Genomic DNA, 17644 nt, shown 5'->3' on the forward strand with positions numbered 1-17644 from the left:
ATGAGGTCGCCTCCGAAGTCCAGAGTTTCTACTGCAGCATTTTTTTATCATACAGATAAAAAAAAAAAGAAGCCAAACTCACCCCGGGGGTAAATTCAGGAGGTACTGTACGTAAAAACCTACTAAAACTTTAACCTGAAAATGCACATTCACATTAAACTAAAGTTAAATCAGGACACAATGTGGAGCTCAGACCTTCAATCCAGTACAGGCCTGTTCGTCCAATACAAGCCCCGCCCACTCCACCATGCCTCATGGGAAATAAGTTCAGGTAAAATATGAACAAATGGTGGTGGTCGATGGAGACAGATGAATAATTCTGTTGGATTTGTGTTTCCATTTACACGTGATGTTCGTCAAATTAAAAGATGGTTTAATGAGTCAGTAAAGTCAGAAAAGTATGGAGTTTAAGTAAAGTTTAACAGTTCTGGTCTGTACTAATGGTTCTGGTGTGGTTGAATGGTTCTGGACTGGTTTAATGGTACTGGACTGGTTTCATGGCTTCGGTCTGATTTCGTGGTTCTGGACTGGTTTAATGGTTCTGGACTAGTTTAATGGTTCTGGTCTGTTTTAATGGTTCTGAACTGGTTTAATGGTTCTGGCATGGTTTCATGGTTCTGGTCTGGTTTCATGGTTCTGGTACTGTTTGAATGGTTCTAGACTAGTTTAATGGTTCCGGTCTGGTTTCATGGTTCTGGTGTGGTTTAATTGTTCTAGTCTGGTTTCATGGTTCTGGTCCTGTTTTAATGGTTCTGAACTGGTTTAATGGTTCTAGTCTGGTTTAATGGTTCTGGTCTGGTTTAATGGTTCTGGTGTGGTTTAATGGTTCTAGTCTGGTTTAATGGTTCTGGTGTGGTTTAATGGTTCTGGTCTGGTTTAATGGTTCTGGATTGGTTTAATGGTTCTGATGTGGTTTAATGGTTCTGAACTGGTTTACTGGTTCTAGTCTGGTTTAATGGTTCTGGTGTGGTTTAATGGTTCTGGATTGGTTTAATGGTTCTGGACTGGTTTACTGGTTCTAGTCTGGTTTAATGGTTCTAGTCTGGTTTATTGGTTCTGGTCTGGTTTAATGGTTCTGGTGTGGTTTAATGGTTCTGGACTGGTTTACTGGTTCTAGTCTGGTTTAATGGTTCTAGTCTGGTTTAATGGCTCTGGTCTGGTTTAATGGTTCTAGTCTGGTTTCATGGTTCTTGTCCTGTTTTAATGGTTCTGGACTGGTTTACTGGTTCTAGTCTGGTTTACTGGTTCTAGTGTGGTTTACTGGTTCTGGTCTGGTTTAACAGTTATAGTCTGGTTTAATGGTTCTTGTCTGGTTTAATGGTTCTAGTCTGGATTCATGGTTCTGGTCCTGTTTTAATGGTGCTGGACTGGTTTCATGGTTCTGGTCTGTTTTAATGGTGCTGGACTGGTTTCATGGTTCTAGTCTGGTTTCATGATTCTGGTCCTGTTTTGATGGTTCTGGACTGGTTTACTGGTTCTGGACTGGTTTACTGGTTCCACCTCCATGTCTTTTGGGTGTGTAGTCTTCATAGTTCCAGATCTTTCTCTGACTCAGGCTTCATTCTCTTGGTAAACTCTCTGTAAACTGACAAACATCACATGTGGAACTGATGGAATAATTCTAACAGGATGAAAAAATGACTAAATGTAAATAACACATCGTTTCTGAGATAATTTCCCATGGGGCACTGCAGAGGGGGCGGGGCTTGGACTCTCTCTTCTGTCATGTACGCATGTATCTGTAAAAACAGTGTGTTTTCCTTCCATCCACATGAAAACTCTGGACTCTGTCACTGAAAACCATTATTTCTGAGTTTTAAGATCCAAACGTTACAGTATGAGAGAAAAAAAAAAAAAAGCATCAACATCATGTGACCTTTGTTTGTCCTAACCCTGACCACATGATGGCGCTGTACAGTATGTTTATGCAGGTTCATGTAGATGTGGACAATATCAGTATGTACACGTGGACACATGGATGTACACTCGGGTCCATAAGTATTTGGACATTGACACAGATTTTACTGTTTTGCGTCTGTTTAAACCCACAATAGGGAGATTAGGATTAAAATAGCTGTAATTCTAAATGATTAATGCAATATTGTAGTTAAACCCCTTGAATTAAAGCTGAAAGTCCACACTTCGGTCACATCTGATTGGTTCATTTCAGATCCACTTACTTCAATAGAGTCAGTGTCCAAATACTTATGGACACGAGTGTATGTGCAACAGAAGAACACGGAGGCTCCAAAACACAGACCAAACCTCCGAAAACACTGAATACATGTCATTCATCAGAAACTCTGACGATACCAAAGGCCTTTTTTTTATCTGCAGGTTTAAGGAAGGTGAATTTAAGACTCTTTAAGACCTGTTTTAAGGCCACTTCCATCACATTTCAGACACATTACATTCATGAAATCATAAGGACTCAACCTGGTTTGAACCACGTTTCAGTCCAGTTTATGTTTCCTCAGGATGGATGTTGGTTCCCAGTGGTTCCCTTCAATCCCATCTCCAACACAATGCACAGGAATTCCAAAGGCTTCCAAAGGAAATCGGACATTCTTGTTTGTGCGATTTTAAGACCTTTAGATGGATTTAAAGATGAATTTTAAGGATATTTAAGGCCTTAGCTGAGGACAATCAAATACTGACTTTGTAAGGATCTGGACATGAAGGATATCACTGATCTACAAGTAAAAAAAACCTCCAGAATAAAACAGTTTGAGTGGTTAATTTAACCCTTTCATGCATGAATTATGAGAACCTTAGTGAGTGAGAGGGTTTTTTTTCCTCTTTAGGGATGAAAAAAAACAATGTGATAGATTTTTTTTGTTGTTGTTTTTACCTATTTTTTAATGGAGTTACAAAAATGTCCACTCATCTGGACACTATGTGTTTAATTTTTGAAGCAAAGAAACATAAATTTAAAACACAATATCAGAAAGTGATTTACTGTGTGAAAACTACGAAATAAAAACATTTTTGATGCAGCTAATTTGATGTTTTCTCACATTTTATCATACTCCAATACTAGTTATTACTCACTTCATGGAGATAATATGCAAAAAAAAAAAAAAAAATCCTTTTTGTTTAAGAAAACTGTTCATTACAGTTTAATAACAATTGGCAAATGGTTTACACTCAATCATGTTACTGCAGATCAGGTTTACTAAGAACATAAAGTTACAGTAATGATATGAATTACAGTGTATGGGATGGTGCATAAGTGTCCACTGTGTTGGCTGATATGGAACTACAACAACAAAACTCATGAATATATAAGAGAACAGCTATAGAATAACTGTCCACTGGAGTGACCACTGTGCATGAAAGGGATATATAAATTCAGTCCAAATGCTGGTTGGCTGTAGTTTCACAGATAAAGTCTAAATGTGAAATAATGTGAATTAATGATAGAATGGGTTTTAGTCCAAATGGATGTTTGTGTCAGAGTAAAATGCTGTCTGTATATTACAATACATTCACTTTACAGCTTCTATATACGAGAAATCTATTGGATAAACGGACAGAAATCAATATATATTTGGAATAACACTTTATCATATACATTGAAAACATCAGATAAACAGCATTTTGAGCATTTGGTTCAAATTCATCTGATTAACCCATAACGATACTTTTTAACGATACTTTTGTAGCAGTTCCCAAATATATTTTTCTCTATATTTAATTAACCTTCGATATTATATTTAACCTGGTGATGAATGGTGATTTATCTTTTTTTCAGTGTAAATCATGTATTTTCCTATATTTAATTCACTGATCATGGAGATGTTCATAAAAACTCAAAGGTCGGAACAGAAAAAATGGACGAAAAAGTGACTTTTTCAGTTAAATCTGTCATTAACTGAACATAAACCCAGTGTGTCCATCCACTGTCATTGATCCAAGTCCATGGGTTTTACTGGTGAATCAATGTTGTAGAAGATGACGGTGTTTCCATGGTAACTACGGAGCCTCTGAACGTCCAAATGGGTCATATCTGATGACCATGAAAGGATGAAGAACTGTATTTTACACCAATTATTTCAACATATTTCTTCAATTTTCTTGAGTTCAGGGCTTATTTTGTTAATAGGACTTAACTATTTGTTGATTTATTGTTAATTTTTATTCCTTTTATTAATTACGTTGGCTGTTTTTGCTAATTTTGTTGCTTATTTTTTTATTTTACTCAGTTTGTTGCTTATTTGTTCACATTATTTATTATTTTGTACGTTTTGTTTCTTTTTTTTTTTTTCATTTTATCCACAGTCATTGATCCAACTCCATGGGTTTTACTGGTGAATCAATGTTGTAGAAGATGACGGTGTTTCCATGGTAACTACAGAGCCTCTGAACATCCAAATGGGTCATATCTGATGACCATGAAAAGATGAATAACTGTATTTTACACCAATTATTTACATGTATTGATAGGATGAGTGCAGGGGTTCCCACAGTGGGGTACATGTACCCCCAGGGGTACTTGGAAGAAACCCAGGGGGTATTTGAATTACAAAAAAAAAAATACAAAAAACCAAAACATTAAATCAGTCATCATGGACCAAATACAAAATAAATAATGAGAATTAATGCAGAAATATAAAACACAATAAATACATTTATATAATAGTTTTATTGTCAATCATCTCGTTGAAGCTTTGGTAACATTTGAAGAACATTTATATTTTATATTATTCAAAATTAGTTCCTTTGAGTAGATAAGGAATTCATTGACATTACACAATTTACATTTAATAATTAATGGCCAATTTATAAATTTTTCTTATCAATGACAGAGGGCGCTTTTGAGTTCATATTCTGCACCAAATTTACCTTTAAAAAAAGTGTTATTTTTTATATGTTACAGTTAAATATATGTTGTTTGTTTACAAAGAAATCTTTGGCACAGGAACAAATATTGTCTAATTTCTTTTTTTGATCAAAAATCCTGAAGCCAGAGTTGGGGGTACTTGGCTGTAAAAGTCTATTTCAGGGGGTACTCCACTGTAAAAAGTTGGAGAACCACTTGAGTAGAGGATCAACAGCTCTTTATGGTTTAACCTCCTAAGACCCAGGAAATGTCAGCAAAGTACAAGCTTTTTTTGTTTTTTATTAAATAAGTGCTTATATTGGAAACATCATGATGCAACAGTTTTTTCAGATGCAGTTTTTAAAATTTTTATGGAATGTCCTTTGTGGTGGACAGTTTTCTTTTCTTTGTTTTGTATAAAGTTGTGAAACTCTTGTCCACAAATGTGGACAGAAACCCCATAGCTGGGTCTTAGGAGGTTAAAGGATGTTAGATTCTAATTTATAAAACCTTGTAGACCAGTGATGGGAACCTTCCGTCAAACCCTACGACCGTCGGATGTCGTCGGATGTGTGTTTTAAGGCATTTGAAGACACTGCAGTGCTGAATGCATGGATATAGCGGTGGTAAAATGGCCGTCTGCCCGGTCGATGCTGTTCCAGACTCCCGCTGAGCTTCATCCGAGCATCACTGAGCAAACAGTTAGGATGAAGGAAACGAAACAAAGCTGTGTTTGAGGAAAAGGAGCAGGTGGCGTTCTGTGCCGACTGGTTCCAACTCAGACGAACGAACAGAGGGCGAAACATTCAGCGACTCCTCCAGTAAAACCCCACCAGGTGAGGACAGAACATTCCAGTACATTCAGACGCTATGTACACCAAACCTCCACCGCAGTGGGTTCTATTTAGAAAAATGTCCTGCACAAATTTCATTACCTAAAATGCTTGCTGTTATTAATAAAGATAAATTCTCACATTCAACTGGATAATTCATCAAAAATAACTTTGATCAAAATACATTGTACAGTAATAATAGGAATAAAAATATCATACGTCGGCTACGATAATAAATCCAGTTGAGTTGTTGATCATCATGTGCAGATGTTCAACGGTCCAGGTCTGGACGATACAGAGACACGACGGGTAAACCGAGTACAGGGTTACAGGGTCCTAGTCTATGGTACAGGACGAGTCTGGATCAGGATTATATCGGCCCCAAAACGGAACCTAAAACCACGGGCTCATACGTGGATCTCTTACCAGCCCCTATCGGTGGACTGAGCGGGCCACGTGGTCCTCAGGTCCTCACGTCTTCATGGTGCAGATCGGGACCACGATGACCAGGATCACGGTGCAGGCGGCGGCGGCGATCAGAGCGCCGATCTTACAGGCCTTCGCCCTCCGGAACTCCGCCTCTTTCCTCTTCAGCAGCGAATCGTAGCCCGGGGTGTAGATGTCCTCCATCCAGAACTCCAGGTTGTTGGGGTTAAGGGACTCCTGGGTCTGGAGACAAAACCAGGAACCAGATTACAGACCGGTCTGCATCCTGATGAGGTCCACATCAGGAAGAGTAACGTTAAAAACAAATACCACAAACACCACGGCATTTTCAGGACGTATCTAAGAATATATCAATATTAATTAATCAATTAATCGACTCGAATCAATAAAAAAAAAATGTTGCAATTAAAATTTTCCTGAATTTCAGCATTGTTTCCTTATTTTTGCTGCCACTAAACATTGGTTCCACTGTTTTGTTTCACACGGACGCTTATTGTGACGCACACATAAGTTGGATCCAAATGTGTTGAAGACTGCACTGACTTATTGTTTGTAAACGTCATCGGACTGGTTTGTTGTTTATATTTATCCATATTTTTATATATACTTTTGTTCTCTCTCTCTCTCTCAATCTCTCATATTCCTATATACATATATATAGATATTTTTATATACACTTTTATACTGTTTTTATTTCTACATATCTATAGATATTTATACATATACTTTTACACCATTTTTGTTGTTATGTCTACAGTATATAGATATTTTTTATACATACTTTCACTTTTATACTTTTTGTGGTTGTTGTTTCATCTGGTTCTGGAATAAAGGACAAATTGTCATTTTCACACATTTCTGTTTCACGTTTACTTTTTTTTTTTTTCCCAAATATTCAAATAATCATTTAATCCAATTGAAGAAAATAATCAATAGATTAATCGATTAGAAAAATAATCGATAGCTGCAGTTCTATAAATACATAAAAAACCATCTCGCTTTGACTGAGGGCTAAAACTCAACCTTTAACTCCTTCTGACCATAGAACCAGTCCAGAGCATGTCTGTACGTTTTTACAGCTGTATTTTAATTTACTACACATCAATACAAACCTTATATCCCAAATGTGAATCATATGTATAAAATATATATGTAATAAGGCTGTGATAACTAAATAAATCTAACCTTTGGCTAAAACCTGAAGTGTTTACATTCATGTGAAAGCATGTATGTTCATTAATGTTCACTGTCCCATTCAAATAAATACATTGAAATTGAAAATGACAAAATTAATTGCTAAAAATTACAATAAACCACAAAAAAGGAAATCTTTTTTTTTATACAGATTTTTCTAAATATATAAATGTCGTTGCTGTATCCAAAAATTAGAAATGGAAAAAAAGGCGTCTGTGAGTGCATTATGACCTAACTGCATATTTGTTTGTATGGATGTAAAAATTTTGCATCCAATGTGTATGTAGTAAACATGTAACTGTATGACACTGTGCTCTAATAAAAAACATTTGAAATAAAAAAAAGGCGTCTGTGTAAATTCTCATTTGCCCAGGTCATCGTTGTTCTTGGTAGTTTTTCTCGGCTCAATTGGACTAGTTTTGCAAAACTAGACCACGAGCAAAACTAGTTCAGTTGAACCTTGAAAAACTACAAAGAATAAATGTAAAAAAAACATTCACAAAGTCCTTTCAAATCAATTCAATTAAACTCTATTTGTACAATCCTATATCACAACAAGGTTGTCTCACAGGGTTTTACAGAATTAGTTGGATATGAAAATAAACAACAGTCAAATAAACAATAGATGAAGGAAATGGGTTAATGTCCCGGTCATCCCCCGTCCTTAGACCCTCCTTCTCTGCAAAGAAAAACTCGACAAACCCAGTGGGAAAAGAGGAACCTGGGGGAGAACCACAGTGAAGGACAGATCCACTCCCATGGACTGTAGATGAACCAGGACTGATGGACGTCCATTTGTGGATGTGGTTCCAGTCTGTGAAGATGCAGTAGGGCGGGGGCACATGTGGGGGTCCATCTAGTCAACCACAACCCACTCATCTGGAGGGTCTTCATAACTTAACAGAATTCTGATGTACCATACTTTCCGGGCTATAAGCTGCACCTGACTATAACCTGCAGGTGTCCACGTTGTGACATGAGATATTTACAGAGAAAGGTGGTAAACAGACAGACCACTTAAATATTTATTTCCATACCTTCACTGCTTTTTTCCAAACAGTGCCTGTAACACGGCAGTGAAACGGCAGTAACACGGCAGGAACACGGCTGGTTAAAAAACCCAGAAAAGTCATTGATTTCTATCTTCATCTTCCTTCTGCTCTTTGAAACCACTGCAGTCGTCTTCTTCAGTGTCGGAGCTGAACTTCCTCAGAAAGGCTCCATCACACACCTTCAACGTCTCTCTTCCGTTGTCTCTTAATGGCACGTGCGTGCAGCAGCTCTGTTTCCTACTTGGACAGACACATCAATTGGTTTTAACTTAAAAGCTGCATCATATGCATTTCTTCATGTGTTTTCCATGATGAGGGTTTGTGCATGACACGCAAAATGATTGTTAAGTTAAGCTTAAAACTTCTCCTCTTCATCACCTCTTCCACCTGTCGGTCTCACTTTTGCGCTTCCTTCTAGAGCGCCCCCTGGAGGCTGGTAGCCCGTAAAAATCTATACTTGAGCCGCATTGTTGTATAAGCCGCAGGGTTCAAAGCATGAGGAAAAGTAGCCGCTTACAGTCCGCAAAGTACGGTAATCATCATTTAAGTCATGTGACTGATCAGCTGTTTGTAAAACACGGCCAACATTATATTAAAATATTCCTCTCAATCATCCACAAAATAAAAAGCTCTTCTTCTCCTTCTGTAACAGGACAGCGCCACCTACTGGACTCACAATGTGATCAGGGTTCTTTTCTCCTCATGAACAGAACCTGCCAGTTCATTTTCTTGACTTTGCATTAAATCCTCCTGACATTTCAGTGAAACTCAGCTGGTTTGCTGTTGGTTCAAACAGGTCGTCGGGTCATCGTTCCGCTCATTATTCTGCAGAACCGATGAGTCACTGTGGAAGCAGCGAATCCGGCCTTAGTTTGGAAAAGTCGCATTAAAGCAGAGCAGTTCGACGCCTTCAGAGTTTCCCTGGTTTTTGAGCTATTTTCGGCCTCCTGCAGTTTGCCTCGTCCTCCACCGTCTCCCACCAGCTCTTTCTGTCTAAATAACTGTGTTCTGCTGTGAAAAGTGTTCACCATATGGTGTTCGCTTTCCAAAGAGGAAACCCTCCCACAGATCGTCTACCGCTGCCATCGATTACTGACGAGGAGTTTGAGGACGTAACACCTCAGTCTGGGTCATCTTCTGTTTATTCACTGTTTCCTTGTTGTGATGGAAAAGGTCAAATCCACAGTGTTTATGTTGTTTCATCTGGAGGTTGATATTATTAAACTTCAAATGATGAAGTGTAAAATAGTAAATAGGAATAAAAAAAAAAAACTACTGGAACTGAGAACAGAAACAGGAGGAAAGTAACTGAGTAGAAATACTTCAGTAGAGTTCCAAAACTCCTAGATTTTAGATAGATAGATAGATAGATAGATAGATAGATAGATAGATAGATAGATAGATAGATAGATAGATAGATAGATAGATAGATAGATAGATAGATAGATAGATAGATAGATAGATAGATAGATAGATAGATAGATAGATAGATAGATGTCATATTGATTTAAAAAGTTTAAATTAAAAGAATAAGGGGAAAGGACAATTACTGAAAAATGAGCAAAAAAGGTAAGAAAACAATAAAAATAAGACAGATAGATAGCGAAATGAAAAAAAATTTTTTTAAAAATTAAATATGGTAAAAAAAAATGGACAAAAATGGGTAAACATAAGCATCAAAATGAGTAAAGACAAAAAAAAAAAAAAAAAAAAACAGGGAGCAAAATTAGGCAAAATTAATAACAAAAAAAAAACAAAATAGGCATGAAAATTGACAAAAATAAACATAAATAAGTAGCACAATGAACAATGATGACAGAAAGACAGACAGTCAGTCAGACAGACAGATAGACAGACAGATAGATAGATGTCAGATTGATTAAAAAAGTTAAAATTTAAAGAATAAGGGGGGAAAATTCATTAAAAAAACTTGACAAACATAAGCATCAAGCTGTATAAAGATAAAAATAAATAAATAAACAGGACAGTTACTGAAAAATGAGCAAAACAGGCAAGAAAACAATAAAAATAAGACAGATAGATAGCGAAATGAAAAAAAAAGTAAAAAAAAAAAAAAAAGAGCAAAATTAGAGATAAATGAACAAAATTAGACAAAATTAATAAAAAACAAACAAAATAGGCAAAAAAATTGACAAAAATAAACAGAAATAAGAAGAACAACGAACAAAAACGACAGAACAACAGACAGACAGACCGACCGACAGACAGACAGACAGACAGACAGACAGACAGACAGACAGATAGATAGATAGATGAAAATGATGGAAAAGGTACAACAAGAAAAAAAACAACTTAAGATGAAACTGACCAAACAAGATAAACGTGTGAAAGACATAATGAGATGGTTTAAAAGGAAAAGAAGAGGACAAAATGGAAGAAAAAACACCGACAAACGATGTAAAACAAGATGCAACAAGATGAATTTTTAGATTTGAGTTAAAGCAAAAATAAAACATAAAACACATACGATCCGAAACTATGAAGGAGGTGTGGAAAAACTGATGAAAAGGGATACAAAAACACAAAAAAGTGGTAAAAATATACAGACTAAAATGGTATTACAAGATGAAAATGATTTAAAAGATGCAGGAGGATGAGAACAGGGTAAAAAAAAAAACACACAATAGAAGATGTAAAAACCTTTAAAGAAGATGAAATGAGACACTAACGACATAAAACCCATTAACCAACAGTAGAAAAAGAGAAGACCCCAGAGACGACGTGTGGATCAGATTATATATGTTATTGAATCATCGTTTAAGTATGAGGTAGAGGATGTGACGTTCAGGACATAAAAGACCAACTGTTTTTATCCAGTATTGACTGTTTTTGACATTGGATTTAATTTAATAAATGAATAAATGAGTGTTTTCTTCTGAAAAACATCAAGTACCAACAGGACGGCTAATGTACAACCAGAAATAGAAGCAGCTCAAGCCTTCGTCCACTCAGCAGAAAAGGGAAGTCCATTAGGAGACCGTCAGGGGACGTGGGACGGACATCCAGACGTCTTAGCTGCGGTGATGGGGAGGGGTCTTAAGAGGCTTGTATTGATTTGTGGGTCTCCTAAGACACGGACCATCAATAAGAAACCTCTGAGTCTGAAGAAAAGCAGCGAATACTGAGCAGGTTAAACCCCTCAGGATCGAAGACGGCGAACAAAACACGGGTGACATCATCTGAAAGAGTGGGTGGGGCTTCTGATCGGATCATACTGATGTCACATGATAAAACTGCTTGTGCTTGTCTTGGGGGTTGATTTTCAAAACAACAAATATCTGAAGTAACTGAAGAAAACAGGTGAAAAAGTAGGCGGAGCTGACTCATATCCCCGCCCGGTCACACAACCTTTGACCCCTCCTACTCACTGATACCCTGATGAATTTAGAGCCTTAACTTTTCAATCTGTTCAAAAATTTGTAAAAAAAAAAAATGCAAAAATTGAGAGAAAGGCAAATGTAATGAACATGCGTGAAAGTTGAAAAGAATAGTGTGAATAGCTAGAAATCAGTTGAACACATTTTTTAAGTTGAAATTTTCATAAATTTGTGGAAAAAAAAATTTTTTTGAAAATTGAAATTCAGCCCAAAAATCCAAAAATTGAAATTCAGCAAAAAAAAAAAAAAAAAATCCGAAAAATAAAGTTCAGCCAAAAAAAATCTAAAACTTGAAATATAGCCAAAAAATCCAAAAATTGAAATTCAGCCAAAAAAAAAAAAACAAACAAAAAAACTGAAATTCAGCCAAAAAAAATAAAAATAAAAAAATTTTAATTCATCCATCAAACTCCTACCTGCACCTTTCCTTGTGGTAATGGACGTGTGTGTCAAATTTGAAAAGCATCAGTTGAAAAGTGAAATGGTTTGGACAAGCGTCTCAGATGGAATCGGGCTAGTAGCTGTGAAATATGCAGATATATGCTGATAACCCCCCCCGCCCCACAAGCTAATATTACCCTTAAAACTCCAGAATCAGTCGACCTCTTTTAGAGAACAGATGTTTCATAGTCGATACAGTAACAGATGTTAAAGTATTTTCATAAGACTGATGACCCCCCACCACCACCACCACCACCACCCCACTCCCCCATAACGGCATCCACACCTGCAGGTCCAGCGCCGTGAGCTGCTTCCCCTTCTCTCCTGAGTTGCGTTTGTACTCATCGATGGTCCAGGACGGGTGGTGGCCTCGCTTCCCGTCCGACAGACCGCTGAGCCTCAGGTCGGTGTACAGGGGGCTGCCTTTGACGTGGGTCTTCACTGAGGGGGGGAAGGGGTGCGGAGAGAACACCTGTTCCACCAGGTACGACTCCTTGGGCGGCGGCCGGTGGGTGTGGGGGAGCTCGTACTGACGCTCCCGCTCGACCTGGAGACGAATGAGGAAAGGTCAGAGTTGAAAACCCTGCACCTGCACATGATGATGAAGCCAATGGTCACCTCATGACCTTCCATTGTTTGGTTTCCAGGACATTTAAGGACCAAGACCCAAACAATGAGGACGGTTCTTCTACTGAATGAATAGAACATGAACCTGTTGATGAACTTTCATCCAAAAAACCCTCCTGGAATCAAACCCTAAACAGGAAGTCCACCATTTTTGCTATTTTCAGTTGTTGTATTTTCTTCAATGATCCAAATCACCTTCATATTTGCTCAGTTCGTGATGACAGCATATCAGAATGACGTCTTTTTTGTGACTGGTCACCATAGTAACCACACTGATATTTAGACAGAAATGTCTCAGTAGCGCCTCCTATCCAGTATTAACACTCAAGCCCCTGTATGACCTTTGACCCTGACATACCAGAGTTCAGGTGCAGATGCAGAAAAAGGCCTTTTGGAGCTGACCCGTGAACCCACCAGGACATAAGAGGATTATAGACTGAATACTGCACCATGTCACCATGTCCTCCCACTGTTTCACCAAGACATGTTGTGTAATTACAGGTTGTTCTTTAGCGCCACACACTGGACACAGGAAGTGACTTATCTCAACATCCGCTGGCTCTAAAACCCTTGATCTCTACAACAGCTTTGATATTTAACATGTTCTCAGGGTTCATTCACACAGAGTCCTGGATCGAATCAAGTACAACCCGTAAAAATGACTTTTTTCTTGGTAGTTTTCTAGGTTCAACTGGACTAGTTTTGCTCTTTTGATGTGAACAAGGAGCTTTGACAGAGGTTGAGCTGTTGAGAGATTTTTATAATTATGTAGTTGTTTGTTTTTCAGGAGACCGCCTTTTAGGGCTGCATGATTACCGTACTTTCCGGACTATAAGCCACTACTTTTTTCTCGTTTTGAACCCTGTGGCTTATACAGCGATGCAGCTCAAGTACAGATTTTTATGGGCTAACGTCCTCCAGGGGGCGCTCTAGCAGGAAGCGCAAAAGTGAGACAGACAGGTGGAAGAGGTGATGAAGAGGAGAAGTTTTAAGCTTAACTTTTAACAATCATTTTGCGTGTCATGCACAAACCCTCATCATGGAAAACACACGAAGAAATGCATATTTTGTAGCTTTTAAGTTAAAAGCACTCAATGTATCTGTCTAAGAAGGAAATAGAGCTGCAGCATGGAAGTGCCATTGAGCAACAACGGTGGAGAGACGTAGAAGGTGTGTGACGGAGCCTTTGTTAAACTATGACACTGAAGAAGACGACTGCAGTGGTTTCAATGAGCAGAAGGAAGATGAAGATAGAGATCAATGACTTTTCTGGGTTTTTTAACCAGCTGTGTTCCTGCCGTTTCACTGCCGTGTTACAGGCACTGTTTGGAAAAAACCAGTGAAGGTATGGAAATAAATATTTAAATAATCTGTCTGTTTACCATCTTACTGTGTAAATATCTCATGTTACAACGTGGACACCTGCGGCTTATAGTCAGGTGCGGCTTATATTCCGGTGCGTCTTATAGCCCCAAAAGTATGGTAATCAATTTTAAATCGAAATCGGATTATTTAATTAAGATGTTTAAAAAAGGGTAATCGTCCAGTTGAATTTCATCTCTCTCGTGTCTCCGGGCCGCACACCTCTGGGCTACCGTAGGCTCCTCCTCCTAACTGTGAGAGCGGCCTCCACAGTCTTTGGTCTCCACACACCAGTACACAAATGGCATTTTCTAAGGAGAGTGAGAAGTTCGTGGCTAAAAATAGCAAGATTGAGTCGATTGTGTAGAATTGGTACAGTTTCCAAGTTTCCGATGAAGACCAAACCAATTCCTCGCTGAAAACTCAGCCTAGACCAGGGGTGTCAAACTCATTTTAGTTCAGGGGCCATATTCAGCTAAATTTGATCTGAAGTGGGCTGAACCAGAAGAACAATAACAGAATAACCTATAAATAATGATAACTGCAAATTTTTGTCTTTGTTTTAGTGTAAAAAAAACCCCAGCAAATTATGTAAATACTAAGTTTATAAACTATACAAAAAAAAAAAAAAAACCCTGAAAACTGAAAGTTAAATTAAAAAACGTAAAAAAATTTAGTGCAATTTTATCAGTATTCTTCCTCCACTTCTCATTGGTCCGTGTGCATTATGGATCAGATCTACAAAGACACTAAACACTGAGGAACAGGCAGAAAAGAGTTCAAATTGGGCTGAATTTTCTTTAGACATTTCAGGTTGTTCATATTTGTTCCAGTTATTCATATTTTAGTGTCACAGGATAGTTTGTAAATGTAAATATTTTCATAATTTCATGTTATTTTTTGCACTAAAACAAAGAAAAAAAATTTAAGTTTTTAATTCAAGATTTTTTTACTTAATTGAAGAATTTTTTTTTGGCTTAATTCAAGATTTTTTTTTTTACTTAATCGAAGATTTTTTTGGGCTTAATTCAAGATTTTTTGCTAAATTTGACATTTTTTTGGCTTAATTGAAGATTTCTTTTACTTAATTGAATATTTTTTTGGCTTTATTCAAGTTTTTTTTAACTTAATTGAAGATTTTTTTTGGCTTAATTCAAAGGGTTTTTTTTTACTTAATTGAAGATTTTTTTTTTGGCTTAATTCAAGATTTTTTGCTAAATTTGAGATTTTTTTGGCTTAATTCAAGATTTTTATACTTACTTGAAGATTTTTTTTTGGCTTGATTGAAGATTTTTTTCTAACTGAATTGAAGATTTTTTTTTGGCTTAATTCAAGATTTTTTACTTAATTCGAGCTAAATTATTATTTTTTGCTTAATTCAGTTCAAGACTGTGGAATTTTTGCACTTGGCAAACACATCCCAGGGGCCGAACTGGACCTTTTGGCGGGCCGCATTTGGCCCCCGGGCCGCATGTTTGACACCCCTGGCCTGGACAAACCAAGTGACAAACCGATATGTCATTCGGGCCTTTTTGGAAATTTTGTTATGAAGTGCATTGTGGGAATGTATGGCCGCAGCAGCCACAAACATGGGAACGACTTTATTGCTTGTACAGTCTACTCTCGTTAAACCGCCCACCGTTATACCGGCATTTTCGCTCACCGCCGACCAAAACCATTGCACAAAAATCCCCAATGCATTATTCCATTAGCTACTGCCATTTCCGCCTGTCGCCATCCGCCAGCCCAGTTCCATGCACACACAACACTTATACCATTGATTTCCCGACCGTTATACCGCCAGCGTGATTGCCATCGAGTACACATAAATTTTAACAATGCACTGAAACAAACGCACCAGACGCTGATCGCGACAAGCTACGAGTAGGTCTACGGAACGGCCACCGTTCATTTATCGCAGAACACTCAGTAGGTCAGGATGTCGGGAAGAGGACGTGGGATTAAGCCAAAGCCTCAAGATGATGGGGTGTCATTTCCCGACACGGTATAATAATGCTTAAAATGTTTCCCCACTTTAAATGATCCCTTACAACATAACAGAATCAAGATTTATTTAGAAACGCAATTAGAACGGGTTAACGGAGGCAGCATAGACATCATATAGTAAAGACATGCACATTACGGACGCAACCCGTTGTAACGCCATTTTCGCTATACCGCCAATTTGGCCGTGAACGGAAGTTGGCGGTATAACGAGAGTAGACTGTATATGCTTGTATGTAAACAAACTGACTGCTTGCGATGGAGTACACTTCAAAGTTCTTCACGATGAGGGGCGTGATTCACGTGCGTAATCACGTGAAGACTGACGGATCTGTGATATTTAGTTTATCACTCGGGTTTTACAGATTTGATGAAAAACTGGTGACGAACATCATAGACTGCTTTAAGGGAGAAGAAAAGAACATCATCAGGGAATTACATCCCATCTTGGTTTGTGTGAAAATTTAACAGAAAAGTCCTCGGGCCTCGACTGATGATGTTTCACAACATCAGAAGAATAGAAGAACAAACAGGAACGCGTACTGAGAAACACCTTATAAGTCCACTTTCCCCACCAGCAATTAGAACTGAAGAAGTCTCTTGGATGAGAGATGAAACGATTCCAAAAGATCAAAACTAGTTCAGTTGAACCTAGAAAAACTACCAAGAAGAACGATAACCTCAGCAAATGAGAACTCACACAAACATCATGTAAAAACCACTGTAATTTTCTTTGTTTTAAACCAAAAGTAAAAAAAAAAAAACACTCCACAAGTACCTCCATCAGCAGTGGAAAAGTCATCTAAAAATACTCCAACACACACTCCTCATTTGTACATTTATGCCCTAACTGTTCTGTCCTTGGATATTTTCTACATTTGCTCAACACCCCGAGACAAAATCAACCGAAATGTGTTTGATCAAGTAGCTCTAAAGGACTTTTATATTAAACTCTACAGGACACGTTCTGTCAAACTATAGAAAGGAGCGTTTTTGTCTTTTGTGTCACGTCTGTAGGAAATAAAGAGCAGAATGGAATCCAGCAGCGTCAGCCGTTAGTGTGTAAGACGATGAGCCCTGGTACGTTACAGAACATGGGGTTTATTTTAAGTGTTTAATATCTTCAGGCTGCTGATGTAAATATCTGGGGAGACACCGCACCGACGTCGAACAGATCCATGAAACAAATGTGGAGAATCTGCTTCTAAAACCGTCCTCCTATTCAGAACACAGACAGTAAGTAGGACCATCAGTTTCCTTCTTATCTAATTTATTTAAAGTGACATTTATTTGACCAATGGGCAGTGTCTCAGCCTGTGGTGATCAGGTTCATCCTTCAGAAGGTGAATAATAAAAGTTCAACATGCAGCGCCGTCTGGTCGTTCTCATTATGGCAAAGAAAACGGTGATTTATGATGGAGTTCAGTGCAGTTACTTCCTGTTTGAAGAAAATCAATAATGATG

The 17644-nt window shown here is 37.8% G+C and overlaps 1 protein-coding gene across 1 annotated transcript in view; it reads right to left on the reverse strand.

Moving 5' to 3' along the window:
• Positions 1-17644, reverse strand: part of minar1 (membrane integral NOTCH2 associated receptor 1) — a 61853-nt gene that overhangs the window by 10102 nt on the left and 34107 nt on the right. Inside the window, exons 4-5 of the mRNA XM_030125556.1 lie at positions 12474-12734; positions 6082-6324 (exon numbers count right to left, since the gene is read on the reverse strand). Of these exons, the coding sequence (XP_029981416.1) occupies positions 6127-6324; positions 12474-12734 (459 nt within the window). The 3' untranslated portion in view covers positions 6082-6126. The remainder of the gene's footprint in view (positions 1-6081; positions 6325-12473; positions 12735-17644) is intronic.

Source organism: Sphaeramia orbicularis, chromosome 3 (assembly GCF_902148855.1).
Source record: "Sphaeramia orbicularis chromosome 3, fSphaOr1.1, whole genome shotgun sequence".
Classification (NCBI taxonomy): Eukaryota; Metazoa; Chordata; class Actinopteri; order Kurtiformes; family Apogonidae; genus Sphaeramia; species Sphaeramia orbicularis.